We start from the raw sequence: 25,532 nt of genomic DNA, 5'->3' as shown, positions 1-25,532 counted from the left end.
CTGCTTCTTTCTCACAGAGAATCTCTGTGCTCAGTAAACACTCACTCAACATTCTAACCTCCTCTCTCCAGCCCCCGGCAACCACACTCCACTTTCCATCCTATGAATCTGACTACTCTAGAAACCTCATATAAGAGAAATCATAAAATATTTATCCTCTTGTGACTGACATTTTATTTAACACAACAACTGCAAGTCTCAGCTGTGTTCAAATGTGTCAAAGTTTCATTACTACTTAAGGCTATTATGCCATTTTACATATCACATTTCATCTCTATTTCATTTGTTTGGGGAATCACAAACCATTTTGCACATCAGCTGTACTACTTTACATTCCTACTGGCAAGGAAAAGGGTTTCAATTTCTCTACTTCCTTGCCAACTTTGTTATTTGTTACTTTTCATTTGTGATAACCACCACCTTAATGGGTATGAGCTGGTATCTCCTTGGGGTTTTTATTTGCATTTCCCTAACGGCTGGCTAATAACGTTCAGCACTTTTTAATCTGAGTCTCCCGGCATTTAACACCATCTGCATGCAGACAACTTCTGATTTTTATCCACAACCCAGATTCACACACATCCAACTCACAGGGATCTGAAATCTAGCATGCCCTAAAATGAACTTCTCACTTTGCCCTAAACCTGTTTCTTTCCATCTCTGCCATCTCAGTAAGTGGTAACTTTTTCCACTTACAGAAGCCAAACTCTTAAAATCAGTCTCAACTCCTCTTTCTCTCATCCCTCCATCAGCAAATGCTGAACACTTTGCCTTCAAATCAAGCCGGATACCACTGATTCTTACAACCCTGCCCGCGACAACTGGTCCAAGGCATTGTCATCGCCTCCCGAAGTGTTGCAAGAGCTTCCTTGCTGCTTCTTCCTTGTCCATTTGCCTCTATTTTCCATGTCACAAAGAATTTTTTATTTTTATAAAACCAACTGTAGGTTTTAAACAAATCTTAAGCTTTTTAAGCAAAACTTAAGCTTAAGACCTTCTAATAGCATCCCGCATTCACAGTAAAAGTCAATGATCCTACCACAGTTCAGAAGGTCTAGCACGGTCTCTCTCAGGTTCCACCTGATATCCTTCCTGCATTCACCCTGGCCTCCTTGCTGGTCCTAAAACATGCCGGGCATGCTTCCATTTCACGCTCTCCGCATTTACTGTTCTCTCTGTCCAGAACACTCATTCTTTAAACAGCCTTCAGACCTGCTCCCTGACCCCTGTCAGTTCTCTTAGGTGTCACATCCACGCTGTAGCCTACCAGAACCACTCACTCTAAACTGTACCCCTTTCCACTTCTTGACTCTGTCCTCTCTGCTGTAGTCTTCTTTATAACACTTAAAGCCACTTGACTTACTATTTATTGTGCCTGTTTATTGTCTGTCTCCTACCACTGTAATACAAGCAATCAGGAAGAAAAGGATTTTTTTTACTGCTATATTCCTAATAGTGTCCAGCAGACTATATACTCAAAAAATATTTATTATTGGTGCTGAACTTTTCAGCCATAAAATCCTATCTGCAAAAGCCTAAAGTTTTTGGAACAGAGCAGGGTTCTGCCTCTTCCTGCAGAGTATCATGTGAGGCACACACACCTCCTATTCCTCTGAGGTTTTACTCACCCTGATTCCAGTGCCATTGTCTTGGATCTGAATCAACTTCAGGCCTCCTTCTTTAACAACAACTTGAATACTCGTGGATTTTGCATCTAAACTGGCACACCAAACAGAGAAAATACTTTTATTACCTTGCAAATACTCTAATGCAAGTGTTTTAATATAGGCCAAGTGATAAGAAACTCCGAATAAACACAAGAGTTATAGGCTCAGTGGCCGCACTGTGTCAGTCTGTAGGTTGTGTGAGGGAAGCCAGAGGCATCATGCCCACAGGACATCTGGCACTATTTCTGTCCCTGCAGGGAAGAAGGGAAGTGACCTCAGAAGTAGGATCCTCTCGGCACACACCTCTGTCTTACGCTCTTTTCAACAGATTTTACTACTTCTTGCTTCAGGTTTATGCAGCCTCAGGTTCCCAAGTGGCTCTCATAAAAATGACAAAATAAAAATTCTAAACGCTTTTCCCCACATTCCCTTTCCCTTGAGAAAACGTAATTATGATCGAGGGGAAAACTGGCAACACATCTTCATGCTTTCAAAGAGTAGCCTGCAACTACAGCCCACCTGCCAGAGAGAACAAATCCAGCCTGGGGCTGTGTAAGTTATCAACCCCTCCCCGGAAACCCTTTATTCGGAAATGACACAGAGTTGCCGAAATATTGACGACCCTTGTCAAGAGACCCTGTCTACAAGCTGCACCAGCCATCCAGACTTCCACGTGGAAACGAGCGCGAGTCGAGTCCATGCAGAGCCTCTTACGAAGTCACACGCTGTGGGGCTCGTGTGCTCAGTGTGTCCGCACAGCACAGCGACCACAGGCCTGTCCGTGCACCCTGCCATCACCGGCAGGGGGCAGCACCCCGGGTCCCCGCTCCTGCGGCCCTGGCTGGTTTGCACGCTTGCTCCCACGGATGCCAGGCTTCGCGAAGTCCACCGATTTCTGCAGGAAGGCTCTGGCGTGAGGGGCATCTGTCCGCCCAGAGCCACAGCCATCTCTCCGCGTTTTCAACCTCTTCCTCCACAGTGACGGCCCGGGACGCCAGAATCCACAGACGCCCAAGCCAGGCACTGGAAAGCGCTAAGTGGGGCCGCCCAAAGGGCAGCAGCCACAGAAGCCGGGCCCAAGTCCATCCGAACCCTCGACCTCCGACGACTGCTCGGGATGACACTCAAAGGACCGGGCCCCGGCCCGTGCTTTCTGCACGGGCTTCGCGAGAAACCCCGCTCCCACGGCACTCCTGAGGAAAACTACGTCCCTGTATTTCCTCCCACTACAAACTCTCACACATGTTTAATGTGGCTTTAAATGAGGTCGCTTCCTCAGTTTATGGCACCATGAAAACAGTAACCCCCAGCCCCCACCCCCCACCCCCGGTCCGGGCTCGGAACAACCCAGGACAGGTCTCGCGAGAGCGCTGAAGGGGCGCCAGGGAAACCGGAAGCGGCGGCCGCCCGGCTCCGCGAGCCCGCGCCTCGGTCGCCAGTGCGCGTGCGCGGCACCCGCCCCGCCCAGGCCGCGGAGGCGTGTCCGCGCCTGCGCAGGACAGGCCCGTTCAGCCGTGTCCCCCAGGGGCGGCCGGCTCGACTACCTCCGTACCAGTTCTCAATCATTTCTTTGATGGCATTAGCCGGCCGCTGGATAACTTCCCCCGCCGCGATGCGGTTCACCACTGTCTCGTCCAGCCGCCGGATAACCCCCGCCACGAGCGACATTTTGGCGCCAGAGAGAGGCTCGCCGGAAGTGCCCTCTCAGCCAATCGCTTCAGCGTTCCGAGCTTACGTCCTTCCGTGAACTCTGGCGTGCACCGCCCTCCAGCCGCAGCAGCTGATTCGGCAGCCTGCCTGCCAGTCAAGTTTCTTAGCTGCGTGGGTGGCGAGGTGTCTTGCGCCCGCCCCGACGCTGCAGCCGCCCACGCGCTGGAAGAGCAGGCGCATGCGCAGCAGGGCCCGCCGGCCACTGTTCTCATTGGCTCGCTCCCCGGAGCCGCAGGGACTACGGAATGTCCAGCCAATAGGAAGGCGGGCGCCATGGCCGGAGGCCGGCGTCGGCCCGCTGAGGTGATTTGGCGCAGAGCGGGGGCGGCGCCCGGGGCTGCGCCGGCTCCTCCCCTCTCCCTGCGGCCTCTCTGAGGTGGGCCCCGCGCTGGTGGCCTCCCGCAGAATGTGGGTGACGCCCAAGAGGAGCAAGATGGAGGTCGACGAGGCTCTGGTGTTCCGGCCCGAGTGGACCCAGCGCTACCTGGTGGTGGAGCCGCCGGAGGGCGACGGCGCCCTGTGCCTGGTGTGCCGCCGCCTGGTCGCGTCCACCCGCGAGCGCGACGTGAGGCGCCACTACGAGGCCGAGCACGAGTACTACGAGCGGTACGCGGCGGAGGGCGAGCGCGCGGCCCTGGTGGAGCGGCTGCGGCAGGGCGAGGTGCCCGGCGCCGGCCCGCTCACGCCCGAGGAGCGCGCCGCCCGCGCGGGGCTCGGGCTCTGCCGCCTGCTGGCCCTGAAAGGCCGCGGCTGGGCGGAGGGCGACTTCGTCTACCAGTGCATGGAGGTGTTCCTGAGGGAGGTGCTGCCCGAGCACGTGGGCGTCCTGGAGGGCATCGACCTGTCCCCCGAGGTCGCCAGGCAGAGGATGCTGAACATCGACAAGAACCTGCGCGCGCAGCTCTTCCGCCGGGCCCGGGACTTCAAAGCCTACTCGCTTGCCTTGGACGACCAGGCCTTCGTGGCCTACGAGAACTACCTCCTGGTCTTTATCCGCGGCGTGGGCCCGGACCTGGAGGTGCAGGAAGACCTCCTGACCATGATCAACCTGACTCACCACTTCAGCGTCGGCGCGCTCATGTCGGCCATCCTGGAGGCCCTGCAGACGGCCGGGCTGAGCTTGCAGCGCATGGTCGGGCTGACCACGACTCACACTTTGAGAATGATCGGGGAGAACTCGGGGTTGGTGTCCTACATGCGAGAGAAGGCGGTGAGCCCCAACTGTTGGAATGTTATCCATTATTCAGGGTTTCTTCACCTGGAACTCTTGACTTCCTACGATGTGGACGTCAACCAGATCATAAATACTATCTCCGAGTGGATAGTTTTGATTAAGACCAGAGGTGTTAGGCGACCCGAGTTTCAGCCTTTACTAACCCAGTCCGAATCAGAGCATGGGGAAAGGGTGAATGGACGTTGTCTGAACAATTGGCTTAGAAGAGGGAAGACGTTAAAAGTGATATTCTCGCTAAGAAAAGAAATAGAAGCATTCTTGGTTTCAGTCGGGGCAACCACAGTCCATTTCTCAGACAAGCAGTGGCTTTGTGACTTTGGTTTTTTGGTGGATATAATGGACCACCTTCGCGAACTCAGTGAAGAATTGCAGATTACTAAGGTCTTTGCTGCTGCTGCCTTTGACCATATCTGTGCTTTTGAAGTTAAGCTGAATTTATTTCAAAGACATATTGAGGAAAGAAATCTCACACATTTTCCTGCCTTCAGAGAACTTGTTGATGAGCTTAAACAGCAGTTTAAGGAAGATCAAAAGATATTTGATCCTGATAGGTATCAGATGGTAATCTGTCGGCTACAAAAAGAATTTGAGAGACATTTTAAGGATCTCAAGTTCATTAAAAAGGACTTAGAACTTTTTGCAAATCCATTTAACTTTAAGCCTGAATATGCACCAATTTCAGTAAGGGTGGAGCTAACAAAACTTCAGGCAAACACTAGCCTTTGGAATGACTACAGAATCAAAGACTTGGGCCAGTTCTATGCTGGGTTGTCTGCTGAATCTTACCCAATTATCAAAGGAGTTGCCTATAAGGTGGCATCTTTGTTTGATAGTAACCAAATCTGCGAGAAGGCTTTTTCCTATTTAACTCAAAACCAACACACTTTGAGCCAACCCTTGACAGATGAGCATCTGCAAGCCCTGTTTCGGGTTGCCACAACTGAAATGGAGCCCCATTGGGATGATCTTGTGAGAGGAAGAAATGAATCTAATCAATAAGCTTTTGTAGTACAACTTTGAAAAGCTCAACAAGAATTCAATTCTAAACGCAAAAAGTTTTTTTTTTTTTTTTTTAATTTTACTAATTGGGATTGTGGGAAAGCACCAAGTTTATTGCCAGCTGTCCAGATGGGTCTCAATTCAAATCCTCTGACAGTTGTCTTTTTTTTTTTTTTTTTCATCTCAAATGGCAGCATGGGACTGAAACATGAGAATACCACCTTTTTAAAAACAGTTTAATGACAAAATCGTTGCCTTTTACTTTTATGATATTGATTTTAAAGAACTTTAGTATTGATAATGTTGAGTTGAATTAAAAGTTTGTTTTTGAGGTGTCCTGAAGATATATGCCAAAAATTTTAGCTCTTATTTTAATGAAGTGTTAAATTTCTAAGACCCATAGTCTGAAATTGTCAACTCCTTAAGTGTGTGTTTGAAACAGTTTGCAGAAACTGACATAACAAGTGTGTAAGTTTCTGAAATGAAAGAAGGTACATACAGTGGAGGTATTTTGTCTAACAAAATGTTTGAGACTATTTTTTTAAAACGTATTTCTGAGTCTGAAATAAATATTGACAGATTTCCTCCCTCTCATTTACCCCCCTACCTACTCCAAAGATACTGATATTACCAGTAGAGGGAGCAATCAAATGAAACTGTAGTTAGAGAAGCAAGAATTATTTTTTAAGTTGCTGATTTAGGAGATTTCCTGCAATTTTGATTTAAGAGTAACCAGATACTGGGGATTTCCCCTGTGTCACAACTGGGGGCTGTTTTGTCAGCTTGCCTATAAAAGGACTACGGTAAGTATAGAATCTTAACCGTTGTCATTTTTTTTTTTTTTTCCTACTCTAGAAAGCAGTTGACCCTGTCAAAAAGGGTGAGGAAAAAAGATTTTTGCTCTCCAGGATCAGGATACTTTAGCTTACTTGTCCTAGCTGCATGGGTGTTACTGCTTTATAAAGAAATCCTGCTTAAAGGAAAAACTTTATTTCAAAGTGATATAGTTGTGTTAGCTGCTGGAAATGGATTTATTCTAGAGTGTGAAACTGTTCTGTACATTCTGTATTTAAGACAGTGCACAAGTAGAAATATTCTCAAGAAGCAGCTGTGTGCACAGATGGTAGTAATTGCATATTTCTAGTAAGATATCTGCTTTGTGCTAAAACAAGTTTCAAACTGGTGTTAACTTGGAAAAAAAAAGATAATCTTGCAGTAAAGTCCAGTATCCAAACTGATTTTAACACAGGACTCAAATTGTAGATCCTCCCACAAATATAATATGAAAACTGTTGTGCTAAAGTCCTGTCTTAATTATTGCAACACATTCCAGCTGGCAAATTGAATGAACGCGGATACAACCAAGAATTTAGAAGCTGGTACCTGAGCAACCATGATAGATATGTAAGAGACTAAGAACCAAAGTTGTGTCAGTGGTTGTCAACCAGGGCCAGTAAACCCTCCTTCCAGAGGATGCTGGGAAGTGTAGGGGCACTTTTTTGGTTGTCATATTTCCCAGGGGGTTCGGCTAGTATTATAAGCCTAAAGACCCACATCCCCTGCAGTGTATATGATAGCCTGTCAACAGTGAACAACTTAACCCTTCTAAAGTGTCAGTTGACCCCAATGTAGATTAACATATTTCTAGGGACAGGGCAAATTACCGGTAGAATAAAATTAGAAGGGCAAGTTGGGAAAACTGGCTTGATAGGGGAGTCTAATTCCAAATTCCAAGTCTGGCTGGTAAGGTGCAATGAAAGCTGGTAGGTTCTAGTACCTCACAATACCACTTACAAATCAGTAAGTAGTATTGGATTAAAGGACTGTATTCTGTTGTACATATTTAGTTTGGGACAGAAAAAAAAGTTAATATATTGATGAGATACCTATCAAGAATGATCAGGTTCAGATTTAAAACAGGGAGAATCTACCGGTAGTTTTCCAATAGCTTTGAGTATTCTCTTTCATACAAATGCTTTGTTACTTGAAAGATTGGAAGACCTGAGAGCTGTTTTGCTTTCTAACCCCAGTTCTTAAAAGTGAAATGTTGTACATTTTGTGATGTTCTAGTATGTTTTTGCTTACAGTGATAATAAAATTAGTTTGCAACATAGTTTCCAACACTGAGTTAAGGAGGGGATAGAAGCCAAGGATTTTAAATTGACCCTCAGCAATAGAGAATTTGCTATACACTAGTCTTGTTTGTGGAAAAAAAAAGTATTTTACTGTTTTCTGTATAAATATTTCTGTAACTGCATGGCAGTCTAATTTTTCCTTTGGTATAAATAATGGTTGTTACTGGTCTGTTTTATCAGTGAATATAGTTAAAATAAGTACTATTTTTTTAAAAAAAGAAAACTCTGTTCTTAGCAGTTACTTCCCTGTTTCTCCTGTTCCTACTAGTTTTCTTGAAATATTTGTATTTCCAGTCTCATTGCCACCTAAACTGTTCCACCAGGCTCACGAAGTCCTTGTCAGTATTACTGTAGCTTTGAGGAGGTAACCATCTACAGGTATACTTTTTTTTTTTTTTTAATCTTTACAGGTTCCTCTTCCCTTAAATATTTGTTCTTAGGTTTTCGTTTGTTGGTTTGTTTGAGGCTGCCTTCTGTTATCTCCCTCAGTGATCCCATTTCCTTTCATGGCTTCAATGACCACCCACATGAAAATGACCCCTGAATTCCTATCTCCTTTACATATCTTTTCTAATTCATAAGTCTGGTTATTAACAAGTCCCTTTTGCTGTCTCACAGGCACCACAACATACCATTGTTCTTGCCACCAAACTTGTTGCTCCTCTCATGCTCCCTATTTGAATAGATGATACTACTACCAGCCATTCAGTGAGCCTTGCCCAGCCCAAAAACCGAGTTTCCCATGACTTCCCGATTTTGCAGTGCACTGTGCTGTTTCAGGCTATCAACCTACCTAAATTATAGCAACAGTCTCCTTATTAGTCTCTGATATTTATTCCTTTCTGCACTGTAGCCAGATTGTTCCAGAAAACCGATCTGGTCATAACACTCTACTGCATTCAGCACTGCTTTTAGGATTAAAAACTAATTTCTGTGAATCTTTCAGGTCTAAGTTTATATGCCACTTCATCAAAGAATCTTTCATTTATGCCCTCTTGTAGACTCATCTAGTAGACTAGGTACCCTTACCACATACTTAGCACACTTACTGCTTATTGATCACTGCTAGACTGTAATCTTTATAAGGACAGGGACCACATAAGCCTTGCTCACTATTATATCTAGTGCTTAGCGCAGTGCCTGGCATTTCAGTAAATACTTGAATAAGTGTGTAGTATTTTATGATCTTTGAAATTCACAATCTCGTTTGACCTGCATAGTCATCCTTCCTTAGACTGTTCATTGGGTGATTGTTATCCACATATTACAAATTAAGAAGTGAAACTAAGTTCTTTGTGAGTAGGGAGCTTATGTTGTATTCCCAGAATTTAGTGTGGTGCTTGGCATGTGACTCAAATCCTTATTATGTCAGTGTTAAGGAAATAAACAGATTGCAGTTTTCCCTAGGAAACATTAGTAAAGTCAGGATTCAAACCCAGGTATACTCAAGTAAGTCTACTGTGTAATATTAAATTTGTGCACCTATGATACAGTGTCTTCATTTTTTTAAATTTCCAAATGCAGAATTCCAAGGGAACTTACATATAGAGAAAAGAGATAAGAAAACTAGTGAACTAAGACAGTACTTCAGTAATTAAAAAGTTACATTCAATATTAGAAAAAAATAGTGCTTAAGAGTTAATATCCATTTTTCATTTTGTAGGCATCAAACTCTAGAAGAAAACGGCATGCTATTTACTTGCTACTTTCTTTACAGGTGGTTTCTGGCTCTTCTGGGATTTAAAAGTAAGTAAATTTAATAAAATATTAGAATGACTTAGCCATTCTGATCACTAGATATTCATTTCACTTGCTTTCCTACCTACAGAATATCTTCATCACTTCCTCAAGTGGAATAATCTAAAAGTGATGTCTAGTTAATGTGTACTTTTAAGGTTTGCTCTGTCTTTTTGCTTTCTTGTTCTCATGCCTCTGTGAACTTCATTTCTAGATAACCAGAGCTTTCCCGGCTCTTTGGAGAGCCATATCCTTAATCTCTTTTTTCCCCTTAAGCCATTTTGTTCAATTTTAGGGATCAAATAGTATTATACTCTTAGTTGGACTTAGTCGGGGGACACATGAACTCATTCAGATGTCCTCATAGTAGGTATGATAGTCATCAGTGGTTTGATCTTTGCTGCAAAACCAAGTTTAATCAACCTTTGAGTTAAAGGGTTTCTCATTTTTACCTTTTTGTAATTGAGAAATTGTCTCATCTTACCAAGTACTTGAGTTTGTGAATTTTCTACCCCTTTTCACTTCTGCCCACAAACTGACAGTTCTTTTCTGAGTTCATCTTTTTGCTGTACATTTTGTCAAATGCAGCAGTAGCAACCACAAGATATTTTGTTTTCCTGTCTTTTTCTTTAGCAAAGTGTAGATTATTTGTCTTATAGTTAATCTCAAGGGACAGTTTCACCTCTCCAAAATGTGAATTTCCTCTAAATTTTTTCCATCTTCCAGTAGCAATTTCCTGAGTACCTGTCAGCTAACCCACTAAGCTGAATTGAAGTATTTTAGTTTTAAGGTTTTTAATAGCCAGTTTCTGTGTCCAGGTGGGCCAGTTTACATGGGATATCAGTTGCAAAGTCTCAGTGTCATACACCCTTGTCTGTTGAGACGTAGCCAGGGACTTCTTTCCTTCATGTGGACAGACAGGGGTGGACAAACTTCAGCTCACAGGCAAAATACGTCCTGCTGCTTTTTTCTTTAAGTATTATTGGAATACAGCCTTGTCCATTTATATATGTCTGTGGCTGCTTTCATTTTACAATAGTAGAGTTGAGTAGTTGTGACAGAATGTATGCCCCACAAAGCCTGAAGTAATTATTATGCGACCCTTCATGGAAAAATTTTGCTTTTAAGTTCTCATTTTCTGGGACCCAGGTTGATAAAGCATGTGCCATTTGGGGTGTGACTTTTCACTTTGGGAACTGAAAAAAGAAGTTTGGCTAGTAATTTATAGGTCCTTTAAAGCACATGGTCACACTGAAGTTCAAGGAATTTCATCCTTCTGTATACCTGGGAAGAAAACCAGAAATACTTGGAAAACAATACTACTGGTTAACATGTCTCTATATCTCTCCAGTTAGAGAATTTTTTGAATGTGGTTTTTTTTCTTTTCATTGAAGTAAAACTTAAAAGTGTATAAATATTAAGTGTACACCTTAGTGGATTTTTATATACACCCTTTATGCCCCTCTCACACATAACTACTATTCTGACCTTTATCACCATGGATTAGTTTCAAAGCTTTATGTAAGTAGAATAATTACGCACTTTGTGTGTCTTTTGTTCAATATGTCAGTGAGAGTAATCAACGTTGTATGTAGCTGCAGTTCGTTTTTAACATTTGTGTAGTATTCCATTATATGACTGTATCACAATTTATCTATTCTGTTGGTAGAAATTTGGGTTATTTCTAGTTTGTGGTCATTATAAATAAAGTTGATATGAAAAATTTTTGTATGTGTCTTTCAGTTAACATGTTGACTAAATGCTGTTGGCATTTTCTTTGATATGCACCCTGCTTCCGTGTCTCTCTCATACGGTTTATTCTTCACACACCAACCAGAGTGATCATAAATCTGACAGTACCACTTCTCTGCTCAAAATCCTCCAGTGGCTTTTTATCACAGTTTTTATCATGGCCTAAAAACCTTGCATAATTTATGTTCACACATACCCTTTTTCCTACCTGACACTGCATTATATCATTTATCCAGGTCCTCCTCACTTTGTACTAACCACTGCACTTGGTAATTTGGGAATGAAAATAAATGATTTGGCCTTGCCCTTGAAAAGGAATTCGGAGCAGGTAGTTTTGACATAGGACAGAAGGACAGAACACTGGTTTATAATAAATGAGTTATCCTAAGTAACACTAATGTTTAACTCCTGGAGGGAAAAAAAAAAATTCATTGATAAATTAACATTGATAAATTCAAGAAATGTAGATCTTGTATTTTAGTTCTACTGATTATGAATTAGAATTCAGCTTGGTTATGACACTGTCAAAATTATTCAGTTCTATGAGGGTTAGGGGGGGTTGAGAGCTGAGTTTGAACAGGGGTAGGAAACCAGGAATAAGTAAAGTACTGATAGTAAGTCCAAACTAGAACAGTCATAATAAGGGACCTCCTAAAAGGTTGTACCATTGCTTTTTTTAAGATTTATTTATTTGAAAGTTACGCAGAGAGAGAGAGGTCTTCCATCCGCTGGTTCACTCCCCAGATGTCTGCGATGGCCGGAGCTGCACTGATCAGGAGCCAGGAGCTTCTTCCGGTCTCCCATGTGAGTGCAGGGGCTGAAGGACTTGGGCCATCCTCTACTGCTATCCCGGGTCATAGCAGAGAGCTGGACAGGAAGTGGAGCAGCCAGGACTAGAACCAGCACCCATATGGGATGCTGGCACTTCAGGCCAGGGTGTTAATCCACTGTGCCACAGCACTGGCCCCATGCCATTGGTTACTATAAAACAACCAAAAAATTTTGGTTATTAAACTGCATTTTTCTTACAGTTTTATTGGTATACAGTTGAAGTACAAGAAACTGCACCTATTTAAAGAACATTGATTTTGACATACATGAAACCACATTCATAACTAGCATCACTCCCAAAGTTTTGCATTTGGTTTTGAAATGAGGGGTAGGGTTGGAGAAGCACTGTAAGGAGATGGCTTAGATCAGACTACTATAGCAAATTATATTGGACTAAGTGTCTTAAACAACTTTTCCCACGGTCCTGGAGGCTGGGAAGACCAAGATCAAGGTGTCAGATCTGGTGTCTGGTTAGGGATCACCTCTGCTGATTTACAGATAGCCAGCTTCTCATACATCCTGATATAATTGCAGAGAGCAGGAAGAACGAGCTTTCCTCATGTCTGCCTATGAGCACCTTTATGACCTAGTTACCTACTTAACACCATCACATTCCAGGTCAGGAGATTTGGAAGGAATTTTAATCTGAAAAGAATGAGGCTGGTACCACTTAAAGTAGTTTCTTGGGGCCAGCACCCTGGCTCACTTGGTTAATCCTCTGCCTGTGGTGCCGGCATCCCATATGGGTGCCAGGTTCTAGTCCTGGTTGCTCCTCTTCCAGTCCAGCTCTCTGCTGTGGCCCGGGAAGGCAGTGGAGGATGGCCCAGGTGCTTGGGCCCTACATCCGCATGGGAGACCAGGAGGAAGCACCTGGCTCCTGGCTTCGGATTGGCGCAGCGCTGGCCGTAGCGGCCATTTGGGAAGTGAACCAATGTAAAGAAGACCTTTCTCTGTTTCTTTGTCTATAACTCTACCTGTCAAATAAATAAAAAAATTAGTATTTTTCAACTTTTCCATTCTATTACATATTTCAATGTTTTTCTAGGATTTTTTTAAAAGATTTATTTATTTGAAAGGCATTTCCATCTGCTGGTCACTTCCCAAATGCAACAGCCAGGGCTAGGCCTGGCTGAAGCCAGGAGCCAGGAACTACATCCAGGTCTCCCACCCAGGTGGCAGGAACCTAACTACTTGAACCTTTTTTTTTTTTTTTTTTTTTTTGACAGACACAAAGAGAAAGGTCTTCCTCCCATTGGTCCCCCACCCCACCCCATGGCCGCTACGGCCGGCCCGCTGCACCGATCCGAAGCCAGGAGCCAGGCACTTCCTCCTGCTCTCCCATGTGGGTGCAGGGCCCAAGCACTTGGGCCATCCTGCACTGCCTTCCCGGGCCACAGCAGAGAGCTGGACTGGAAGAGGAGCAACTGGGACTAGAACTCAGGGTGCTGGCACTGCAGGCAGAGGATTAGCCTAGTGAGCTGCAGCGCCGGCAACTACTTGAACCATTATCTGCTGCTTCCCAGGAGCATTAGCAGGAAACGGAATAGAGATGGAGTAGCTGGGACTCCCAAAAGGCACTCCAGCGTGGGTTGTGGGCATCCGAAGCATCGGCTCAACTTGCTGTGCTACATTGCCTGTCCCAGAAATTTCCCAATTAATTAAGGTCTCCTTTTATAAAAAATGTATTTGAAAGGCAGTTACAGAGGGAGAGAGATCTTCCATCTAATGGTTCACTCCCAGATGGTCTCAGTGGCCAGAGCTGGGCTCATATGAAGCCAGGAGCTTCTGGGCCTCCCATGTGACAGGTGGCGGGGGAGGAGAGAGGAGAGAGAGCACTCTCATCTGCTTCCCAAATGGCTGCAGCAGTCAGGCTGGTCCTGGCCAAAGCCAGGGCCAGGAAACTCTCCCACATGGGGAGCAGGGCCCCAAGCACTGTGTCCTTCACTGCTGTTCCAGGTGGATTACCAAGGAGCCAGGTCAGAAGCAGAGCAGCTGGGACTTGAACCAGTGCTTCGATACAGGTTGCCCACTGTGCCACAATGCCAACAATTCCAGTTCTGGTACATACTCAAAATAATTGAAATCAGGGACTTGAATATGTTTATAACAACTTTATTCACAATAGACCAAAGGTGAACTCAAGTGTTCATTAACAGGTGAGTGCATAAGCAGAATGTGTGTACATGCAATGGAATAGTATTTAGTCTTAAAAAGGACAGACCGTTTAACATGTGCTACAACATGATGAAGCCTGAGAATATGAAGCTGAGTGAAATAAGCTGGTTGCAATAAGATGAACACTGTTTCATAACACTTAGGCGAAGGTACCTAGAGAACAGTAGATTCTCCTTATCCACAGTGGATGCCTGAATCCAGATAATACCGATGTCTGTACATACATATCCATGATAAAGTTTATAGGCCAGATTCAGTCAAAGACTAACCACAATAACATACTCAAATGGAAACTTGTCTTTCTTCACAATTTCAGGGATTTGTTCTTACTACAGACCTACTAGAGTCCTTAGTATATGGCTTTTTTTCCTTCCTTATTGAGAACTTTCTCCTTTTCACTTTAAGGAAGCACTTCACGACTTCCCTTTGGTGGATCCAAATTGCCAGCCTCAGTACTCTTGCTCTTTAGGACCATTGTTAAGTATAACAAGAGTGTATTACCACAGGCCCATCTGCTAACGAAGACAACTTCTAGGTGACTAATAGGCATGGAGTGTATACAGCATGAGTACACTGGACAAAGGGAAGATTCATTCACATTCTAGTGGGACAAGGTTTCATCCTGCCACCTAGGACAGTGCACAATTTAAAATTTATGAATTCTTTATTTCTGGAATTCTGTTTAATATCTTCAGACCTCAGATGACTCTCCAGGAACTGAACCATGGAGAATGAGACTGTGGATAAAAGGGGGCTACTGTAGAAAAGTTCATAGGTTCAGAAAGAAGAATAGCAGTTACTAGGGGCTGTGCAGGAGGGAAAATGGGAGTTGTTATTTAATGCATAAAGAATTTCAGTTCTGTAAGAAAACAGTTTGGTGATTAATGGTTGTACAGTGTGAATGTCCTTAATACCACTGAACTCGACAGTTAAAAATAGTGAACACAGTGTTTCCATTATGTATTTTATCACAATTTAAAAAGATCAAGTTTCAGAACCTGTGAAGTTAAACAATCTCATTGTACACCTCAGCAATTTTATTCTTGTGCACATTCTTAAGAGAAATAAAAATGTGTGTCCACAAAAACATTCAAAACATTCACTGTTCAAGAATATTAGTGGTAGCTTTATTTATGATAACCAAAAATGGAGAACAGACCAAATGTACACCAATAGGAAATGAATAAGCAATGTTTTCTGGTTATACAATGGAATGCTAATCTGGAACAAACTGCTGATACACATAACAATATGGAAGAATGTAAAAAACATTATTCTGAGGTGAGCATTTGGCGTGGCTGTTAAGATGCCACGCGGCATGTCCACATTCCACACTGAGTGTGTGAGTTCAAGTCCCAGCTCTTTTCCTGATGCCAGTTTCCTGCTAATGCACACTGAGAGGCGATGACGCAAGTCCTTGGATCCCTGCCACTCGTGCACAAGATGTGGATTAAATTCTAGGCTCCTGGCTTCGGCCTGCTGCATCAGTTCTGGCTATTGCAAGCATCTGGGGAGTGAACCAGAAGATGGAAGATCTACTTTTATCATTTCAAATAAAATAAAAATTAAAAATATATTATCCTGAGAAAAACTGGTCACAGAGAAAAGCTTCTCTCTCTTTTTTTTTAAGATCAACAGCAGAAGTCAAATTATGGCGACAAATCACAGCAGTGGCTGCCAGGCATGGAGGGGTGGGAGCAGTGCTGGGGAAAGTAGGGAGGCCGGTGGGGGACATGGGAGAATGGAGGTGCCACTCGCCAGACAGTTTCAAGGAGGGACTTCCAGTTTGATGGAAGTATTCACTTCTGGACATGGTGCTGGTTCCCAGGTGTGTATTTGTCACAATTCATCAAGCCATATAATGAATAAACTGTGAGCTTTGCGTTCTTTATACTTCGACATAATTGGTATTTGAACAAAAGAGTCCTTCCTCTTCTCCCAACCCCTCTTGGAGTCAAGGAAGCAAGTATGGAAAAAATGATGTGATTTTGATATTCTATGTGTGTCAGTGTGTATCATTTATAGAACAGCACCTACTCATTTCTCAGGAGCAAGTTTGTTTGTAACAAAACAAAGGCAGCGGGTGCCTGCTGACTGGCACAGCCCCCTTAGCCAGTGTCACAGGGTGCAAAGAGGGCGAGATGGCAAGTGTGAGCTTCCGGTAGCTGAATAGCCTGACTCAGGAACAAGCGGTAGCTCTGGAAAGTGGAATCGCTCATAACAAGGGTTGCTTGGGAACAGCGGCCTTCAGCATTATCTTCAGTATCAGTGAAGAGCTGGTTTCCCTGGCAACAGGGGCCTGCTTAATTAACGGTGCTAGGTTGCAGGCAAGAGCATGTCCGTAATAAAAAGCTTCAGTGCCCTTACCCACTTGTCCCTCAGTAACAGCCATTTGTAACCTTTTTTAATATTAGTCCTTTTGTTTTATATGTATCTCTATATATTGCCAATTTATTACTTATATACATTGCTTAATTCATCAACTCTAGACAATGTGTTTACTGTCTCTTGTTATTAATAAGCATTTAGGTACTTTATACCTCCCCATTTCTCCTTACCATAATTTTTTCTTTCTTTTTTCTAGAATATAGATGTCTTTTTTTTTGACAGGCAGAGTAGACAGTGAGAGAGAGAGACAGAGAGAAAGGTCTTCCTTTGCCGTTGGTTCACCCTCCAATGGCTGCCGTAGCCGGCGTGCTGCGGCCGGCGCACCGCGCTGATCCGATGGCAGGAGCCAGGTGCTTCTCCTGGTCTCCCATGGGGTGCAAGGCCCAAGCACTTGGGCCATCCTCCACTGCACTCCCTGGCCACAGCAGAGAGCTGGCCTGGAAGAGGGGCAACCAGGACAGAATCCGGTGCCCTGACCGGGACTGGAACCCGGTGTGCCAGCGCCGCAAGGCAGAGGATTAGCCTAGTAAGCCGCGGCGCCGGCCGTCTTTTTGTTTTAAGGATTTATTTATTTGAAAGGCAGAGTGACAGAAGGAGATTCCCTTATCCTCTGGTTCAGTCCCCAAATGTCCACAATGGCCAGGACTGGGTCAGGCCAAAGCCAGCAGCTTGGAACTCCATCTTGGGTCACCTACATGGGTGGCAGAGGCCTAAGTACTTGAACCATCCTCCAATGCCGTCCCAGATGCAACATCAGGGAGCTAAATTGGAAGTGGCAAACCGGTGTACCCATATGGGATGCTGGCATTGCAAGCAACAGCTTAATTTGCTTGCCACAAGAGTGGCCGCACCATCAGTTTTTCATATTTATGTTGTTGGTTTTCTTTGTAGTTATTTATTTTTTTACAAACTTTGATTCTGTTCTTAAACTATTTGTTTTCAAAATTTTTATTTATTTACTTTTTCTTTTTTAAAAGGCAAGAGAGACAGTGGGACAACCTGCCATCTGCCAGTTCACTCTCCATATGCCTATAACAACCGGGGCTGAGCCAGGCCAAAGTGGAGAGCCAGGAATTCAACCTGGATTCCCATGCCGACTACTTGAGACATCACCCCCCAGAGTATGCATTAGCAGGGATCTGGAATTGGGGGTGGAGTGGGGCTTGGACCCAAGCACTCCAATAGGGGATGTATATTCCCAAGCAGCATCTTGACACAGCACCAAACACCTGCTGAAGACTGCTACTACTACTTTTTCAATTCTCTGGATTTTCAGCACTGTCTCTTGGCTTTCTCCTCCCACTTCTATTCCCAGTTTCTGTGAACTCTACTTTTATTCCTACATTGCCAAGATTAGAAAAGTTTACATTCTGTTTAGAAATCACAACTGAACTCCCAGACTTGGTCTAAAGTTTGATGATACAAGTTTAAAGTAATTAATAATAATATGAAATCGGTATGACATTATTTCCCTTCTATACTTGTAATGCCCTGACCTTGGACCTCTGAAAGGGTCCATTCTTAGAAAACTGCATCGGTTCTTTTTTTTTTTTTTTTTTAAACTGCCATGGATGCTCAAATTCATGCCCCATTGGTTTACTTTAATTTTGGATCATAATTTTCCTGTGTTCTTAGAATTTTTAACCCCCTCCCTCCCACAGTGGGAGAAATAAAAGCCTTCGTCAGAGCACTGATGTCAAGCCATTTTTTTCTTATTCTAACATTAGTCAAGTCTATTCTAGAATTCTTCTTAAGGGCATCTTTTTGGGGCTCATTGACTCCCTTTTGGAGTCAATTTTATTTGGTTGGATTTCTTTCAAACCCCACTGTGAGCTGTCCTCCTGGGTTTTCTTTTCATTAGGATTAGTTGTATCATTTGTTGTTTTCGACTATTCCTCACACTTGATTTCCTGGCCAACATCTTATATTATCTTCTTCAGTTTAAGTCTTCTTCAGTGGGACAATCTCTGAATCCTTCCAGGTGTACAAATGGCTTTATTCTGTCTTCAATCTTCGTGGCTAGCTTGACTAGTTACAGATTTCTAGGTCCAAAGTTATTTTCCCTCAGAACTTAGAATGTGGGCTTCACTAATTTATTTTGAAAATCTTTAAAATCATAACATAGAATACATTCATACAGAATAGTACATAAACACAAATGTGTATCTTAAGTAATTATTATTAAGTAAGTACCCAAATAACCATCAACCAGAGCGTAAGTAACATTTTTCCAAGCCCTAGAAGTATCCATTAACACCCTCTAACTCTTCCTGCCCTGCAGACACATGGCCCTTTTCCCATCACAGCGTTTCCCTTTATTGGAAACATCCAGTTCTGCATGATACGGAAATATGTTTTTTGCTTTTTAAAATAGCGTGACTTACTTTTGAGTTACACATAAGTAGACCAATACAGTATGTACTGTTTTGAGTCTAGCCTTGTTTACTCGACATTATATATATATATATATATTTATTTATTTATTTTTTTGACAGGCAGAGTGGACAGTGAGACAGAGAGACAGAGAGAAAGGTCTTCCTTTTGCCGTTGGTTCACCCTCCAATGGCTGCCGCGGCCGGGGTGATGCGGCCGGTGCACCGCGCTGATCCAAAGGCAGGAGCCAGGTGCTTCTCCTGGTCTCCCATGGGGTGCAGGGCCCAAGCACTTGGGCCATCCTCCACTGCACTCCCTGGCCACAGCAGAGAGCTGGCCTGGAAGAGGGGCAACCGGGACAGAATCCGGCGCCCCGACCGGGACTAGAACCCGGTGTGCCGGCGCCGCAAGGTGGAGGATTAGCCTAGTGAGCCACGGCGCTGGCCTCGACATTATATTTTTAAGTGTATCCATGGTGTCTGTAGCTGTAGTTCACCTTCGTAGCCTGCAGTATTCCGCTGGATGTACATAATGCACTGTATTTAGCCCTTATATCACTGATGGCTATTTATGTCGTTTCCAGCCTGCAACTATTATGAATAATACTGCTGTGAGTGTCTCTGAACACGTCGTCTGGTCCTGAGGTGAAGGAGAACTTTTTGGCTAACTGTTCTATCAATACTACGATAACTCTGTTAAAATCTTTGCCCAGCATCGTGCATTTCATTTTGAGGCTCTACCTTTTGCCTTATACATGTCAATGCATATACATTTAGAAATGTGAATTCTTGGTGACTTCAACTGTTTATCATAATGAAGGGACCCCCTGTAATGTGTTTTTTCTTAAATTCTCTTTTATCTCATATTAATGTAGCTAGACCAGCTTTCTTTTTTGTATTGTGGCAAAATACACGTAGAGTTTTCTATTTTGACCATTTTAAAGTGTACAATTCAGGGGCACTAAGTCCATTCACCATCACCACTATCCTACTTTCTGTTCTTTTCACTATGACTGTCTAGGTACCTCACATAAATAGAATCTCACAGTATTTGTCCTTTTGTGTCTGGTATATTTCATTTAATATATTTTTTTGTTATGCAATTTTGTTGCTTTCAATACTACAGTCTGACAGTAAAGTTTTCTTTTTTAAGATTTATATTATTTATTTGAAAGACAGAGTTATAGAGAGAGGTAGAGACGGAGAGAGAGGTCTTCCATCTGCTGGTTCAGTCTCCAGATGGCTGCAACGACTGGAGCTGGGCCATCTGAAGCCAGGAACCAGGAGCTTCTTCCGGGTCTCCCACGCGGGTGCAGGGGCCAAGGACTTGGCCATCTTCTACTGCTTTTCCAGGCACATTAGCAGAGAGCTGAATTGGAAGAGGAGCAGCTGGGACTAGAACCTAGAACTGGCACCCATATGGGATGCCGGCGCTTCAGGCCAGGGCTTTAACCTGCTGTGCCACAGCGCCGGCCCCCCAGTAAAGTTTGTCTAAGGAGACAGCTACTTAATAACATGGATCCTTATTTTATAGCTGAATCTTTTTTGCCTAAGGACCACTTAGCATGATGTTTTAATACTCATTCATGTTGTACATGTATTAGTACTTGATTTCCTGTATGGCTGAATAATGTAACATTATGCACCACATTTTGTTTATCTGCTCATAAGTTGGTGGACATTTGGGTTGTTTCTACACTTTGTCTAAGCAAATTTACATAAATTGTACTTCATCAAATGAAAAACTTTCATGTATCCAAGGAAAGACACTCACAGAATAGGAGAAAATTCTTGCAAATCACATATATGAAGTGATTAATATCCAGAATATATGATGAACTTTTCAACTCAACAACAAAAGCAAAGCATTCAATTACAAAATGGACAAAAGACTTGAATAGCCATATCTCCAAATATGCAAATGTCTAATTAAAAAAAAAAACTGAAAGAAAAACTCAACATTTTGTCATGAGAGAAATTCAAATCAAAATCACAGTAAGGTGTCACTTCCCAGCCCCTATATAGCTATTCAATCTCGTTTCACAGATGACAACTCTTACTGCATCCTCACATGGCAGGAGGGCAGAGGACACTGTGGCACAGCAGTTTAAGCTGCTGCCCTAGACGGCGGGATCTGATACTGGAGCAAAGGTTCCGGTCCTACTGCTCTGCTTCCAATCCACCTCCCTGCTAATGCACTAGGAAGACAGCAGGACATTGCCCAAGTAGTCGGGCTCCTTCAACCATGTGGGAGACCCATACAGAGTTCCCGGCTACAGCTCCATCAGGGACCAGCTCTGGCTGTTCAGCCATTGGGGGAGTGAAGCAATGGATGAAACACACACACCCTCCTCTCTCTCTGCCTTTCAAATAATAGTAATAATAAAACATCTTGCTTGGAATGCCTGCATCCCATGTCAAAATGCTTGGGCTCAAGTCACAATTCCTCCGCTTCCCACACAGGTGACAGGTCAAATATTAGGGTCCCTGCCACCCACGTGGAAGACCTGGATTGAGTTCTGGGACCCTGGCTTCCCTCAGGCCCCGCCATGGCTGTCGCGGGCATCTGGGGAGTGGACCAGCGGATGAAAGGTCTCTCTCTGTCTCTTCTGCCTTCCACATTAAAAACATTAAATAAATAGGTCAATAAATAAATGGACGAAAAGTTACAGGAATTTGCCATATCTTTTTCATCTAAATCCACCAAGCAGATATTTTTTAAGCACTTGCAGAGTGCTGGTTCCTGAACAAAGCTGTCCCTGCAGAGTTTACAGGCTGAGTAAGAACACAGACAGGGAGTACCTGTGAGGCAGGGAGGGCCAGACTGTGCAGAGCTTGCCCTCAGCCGTTGCCCGGGTGCGGTATGTAGCTGTCATCAGAGTTGGGTCTGTAAACCTGACGCCGGAGTGGGAGCCGCCAGTCGCCCGTGAGCCCTGCAAGCTGCACACTTCTGCCTCGCGGTGGCGCCCAACCTAGCATCACACGCTCCCCCAGGACTGAAAAAAAGTAAGGGTCCCATCACCACGGGAAACAAGCACCTTTACAAGTGTGGCTCCGCCCATGTCAGTGGGTAGCTGGAAACACTTGCGCACCCCTGTCCCCACCACCCCAGGTCCTCTTTGGGGACCCTCCCTGCCAGTCACCGTATTTCATTTGTCATTCTGGCCACGGCCCATCCTTCCCACCAGAGCCCACTGCAGGCCCTCAGTGCTTTGAGCCTTTATGTTTGTTTCCTGATTATCTGTCACTTCTTCCTCTCTCTGGCAGTGAGGATCAGTCTCTTGGTTCTAAATGCGAATTCCTTAACCATCTTAGCAAATATTGGTGGCACCCTTGAGCTCTTACCATGACCAGTATTGCCATGGGTTCGCATTTGGAATTCTGTAGAGTAGCTTCATGCCACTGGCCTCTTGCTGTTACGTGCCGTAAGTTTATGCCTTGATACATTCTACAAGCACCGTGTCAGTTAAGAGACCTGGGAACAGAATGAGCGTGGTCAAATCCTAGACTTTGAGATGCTCACTCTCTAGATGACAAACAGTGGCCAACAATGAGATGAGGGCTGTAACAGGTGTACATCAGGAGCTGGGAGCAACAGTGGCCAACAATGAGATGAGGGCTGTAATAGGCGTACATCAGGAGCTGGGAGCAGGAAGTGGTGAGAATGGGGAGATGCGTGGGTTTGGCTGGATAGGTCAGTACACGTTTACAATGGGAGGTGGTGGTGGATGGAGATGAGTTGGTTTGGGGCTCTTGCAGTTTACCAGATGGAAAGCAGAGGGAAGGCCGTATTAGGCTGCAAAAATAACAACCTGTGAAAATAATGCTAGTTCCTCAAACTGGAGTGCAGTGAGGTTAGGGTAAATCACGTGGAGCTTAGTTCCCAGCTTTCCACAGCTTGCCAACCAGAGCCGGCATAAGTGTTTAGTTTTACCGACGTCAAATAAACATGCCGACCTATCTGTGCTGTCTGTGGCTGGCTTTTATTTGCTGGACACCGTCAACATTTGAATTAGGGGGCCGGCGCTGTGGCGCAGCAGGTTAACGCCCTGGCCTAAAGCACCAGCATCCCATATGGGCACTGGTTCGAGACCCGGCTGCTCCTCTTCTGATCCAGCTCTCTGCTATGGCCTGGGAAAGCAGTAGAAGATGGTCCAAGTCCTTGGGCCCCTGCACCGTGTGGGAGACCTGGAGGAAGCTCCTGGCTCCTGGCTTCAGATTGGGGCAGCTCCAGCAGTTGCGGCCATTTGGGGACCGAACCAGCAGATGGAAGACCTCTCTCTCTCTCTGCCTCTTCTCTCTCTGTGTAACTCTGACTTTTAAATAAAATATATATTAAGAAAATTTGAATTAGTTGAACGGGAACTTTCACATAATAAAAAAAGCTTTCCAGTATCTATCAGATAAAAACTCGGAAGATTTTTTTTTATACCAAGTCTATCATCTATTAGCTGGATCCACATTCAAAGGAACCTGACTGGCCCAGTTTGCTGCGCAGTGGTGTTTACACCTGGACAGATACACTCAATGTCATACGTGCCCGGTGCTTTATACAACTAAATTTGTGAACTCTGTTTTAACACATTTTGGGGCCAGGAGTGGACTGAGATTCTTAAGAAGCCTGGTGCAGCTGGTGGGGGCGGGAAAGGTGGAAGGGGACCGGAGGCTGGCCTGGTTGCTAAGGTTGGCTATGTGGGAGGCCAACCACAGGGGTACAAATCCAGACACAGCAAGAGCAATGAGGCAGGAAAGTGTAGGCCGCAGCCAGAGTGATGAACAAACATGCCCAGGACCCGTTTCTTGGGTGTTAATCCTGGTCTGTGAGGTTAAGAGTGATTAGGCTTGGGACTGGCGCTGTGGCTGCCACCTGCAGTGCCAGCATCCCATATGGGCACCGGTTCGAGTCCCAGCCGCTCCACTTCCAATCCCGCTCTCTGCTGTGACCTGAGAAAGCAGTGGAAGATGGCCCAGGTTCTTAGGCCCCTGCACCCGCGGGGGAGACCCTGAGGAATCTCCTGGCTCCTGGCTTCGGGTCGGTACAGCTCCAGTCGTTGCGGCCAATTGGGGAGTGAACTAGTGGATGGAAGACCTCTCTCTCTCTCTCTCTCTGCCTCTCCTTCTCACTCTGTGTAACCCTGACTTTCAAATAAATAAATAAAAATTTTTTTTAAAGAGTGTAGGCCACCCCTGAGTGTCAGGGGCCAAGAGAAGATTACAAATGGAGACCCATACCCCAGGGCCTGTCCTTTCTCTCATCCTATCTTTTGTCCCACAGAACAAGGTGCACAAGGTGGACATCCCAGCACGTCTGAATTCTGCCTACAGCTCCCCAACACACGGTAAACAGATGCCCCTTGGCCACTCCTTGTGTCAGGGTGTGTTACACTGGCACTCAGTCCAGTCTCAAGAGGACACACTCAGGAGCCAGGACTGGCAAGATTCTTTTTTGAAAAAAAAAATTTATTTATTTGCGAGGGAGGGGAGGAAGGCAAGAGAGAGGGGAGAAAAAAGGGAGAGAGAAAGAATTTTCCCACCCACTGTTATTTCTCAAATACCTTCAAGGCCCCAGTTGGACTGGGGTCAGAACTGGGAGCCATGAACTCAATCCAGATCTCTTGCATGGGTGGCAGGAACCCAATCATTGGACCCATTACTGCTCTCTCCCAGAGTGTATTGGCAGAAATCTGGAATCAGGAACAGGGGCCAGGAACCAAATCCAGGCACTCTAATGTGGGATGTGTCAACCATAGGCTAAGCGCTTATCCCTGGCCAAACCCTTAAAGGCACCCTCAGATCTATTTTGTCAGGGAATTACAGGGTTCCAGGTAGGAAAAGTGTAGACTGAATGGGCACATCCTCACCCACTAGGGAAGGGCATGGTCAGAGCAGGGCCAGGGTCCTAGAGTCTCATGAAGTCCAGGGTCAGGGCTGAAGTGTTATTGAGAACAGGGGTGTACTTGGGTTACTTTTGTACTGTAGTCTTTTTAGTTTTCTCTGTCCGCCATAACAAAGTACCACAGATGTGTGACTTACAACAGCAGAAATGTGTTTTCTCATAGCTCTGGAGCCTGCAAATCCAAAATCAAGGTGGCAATACGATTTATTTCTTATTTTTTTTCCCTTCCAAGAGTTCTGAGGGAGAATTTGTGCCATGCCTCTGTCCTCGCTTCTGGTGACAGTGTGGTTCTGGGCATCCCTTGGTCTGTGGATGTGTCAGTCTAATCTCTGCCTCTGTTTCACACAGTATTCTCTCATGTCTCTGTCTTCGTGTGACAGGCTTCTTATAAGGACACATGCTGGATTAGGAGCTCATCCACTCACTATGACCTCATTCTAACTCATTATATTTGCGACAACAATATTTCCAAGTAAGGCCACATTCTGAGGTGCTGGGTAAGCATTCTATGTTATTTTTAAAAAGATTTTATTTATTTATTTATTTGAGAGGCAGAGTTACAGTGAGAGGGAAAGACAGAGAGAAAAGTCTTCCTTCCATTGGTTCACTCCCCAAATGGCCACAAAGGCCAGAGCT

At 44.6% G+C, this 25,532-nt stretch overlaps 2 protein-coding genes across 7 annotated transcripts in view; one reads left to right on the top strand and one right to left on the bottom strand.

Annotated features, from left to right (window-relative positions):
- MLH1 (mutL homolog 1) overlaps positions 1 to 3,427 on the bottom strand; it is a 43,619-nt gene extending 40,192 nt beyond the window's left edge. The window contains exons 1-2 of one of the 6 annotated variants that reach the window (XR_011388277.1): positions 3,220 to 3,427; positions 1,629 to 1,719 (exon numbers count right to left, since the gene is read on the bottom strand). Coding sequence is in view for 2 of the 6 variants with exons in the window: in XM_051858955.2 (XP_051714915.1) it covers positions 1,629 to 1,719; positions 3,220 to 3,335 (207 nt within the window). In the remaining 4 variants the exon portion in view is untranslated. The remainder of the gene's footprint in view (positions 1 to 1,628; positions 1,720 to 3,219) is intronic. The other 5 variants (XR_011388278.1, XM_051858955.2, XM_002716167.5 and 2 more) reach the window with 5 other exon arrangements.
- Positions 3,428 to 3,649: 222 nt separating this feature from the next.
- Positions 3,650 to 11,205, top strand: EPM2AIP1 (EPM2A interacting protein 1). Its single transcript, XM_070073002.1, has one exon. It carries the CDS (start codon positions 3,784 to 3,786, stop codon positions 5,608 to 5,610), a length of 1,827 nt encoding a protein of 608 aa, XP_069929103.1. The 5' UTR covers positions 3,650 to 3,783; the 3' UTR covers positions 5,611 to 11,205.
- Positions 11,206 to 25,532: the final 14,327 nt, after the last annotated feature.

This window comes from Oryctolagus cuniculus, chromosome 4 (assembly GCF_964237555.1).
Source record: "Oryctolagus cuniculus chromosome 4, mOryCun1.1, whole genome shotgun sequence".
In the NCBI taxonomy this organism is placed as follows: domain Eukaryota; kingdom Metazoa; phylum Chordata; class Mammalia; order Lagomorpha; family Leporidae; genus Oryctolagus; species Oryctolagus cuniculus.
The sequence above is the reverse complement of the archived record's forward strand: the minus strand, read 5'-3'. Positions and strand labels throughout refer to the sequence as shown.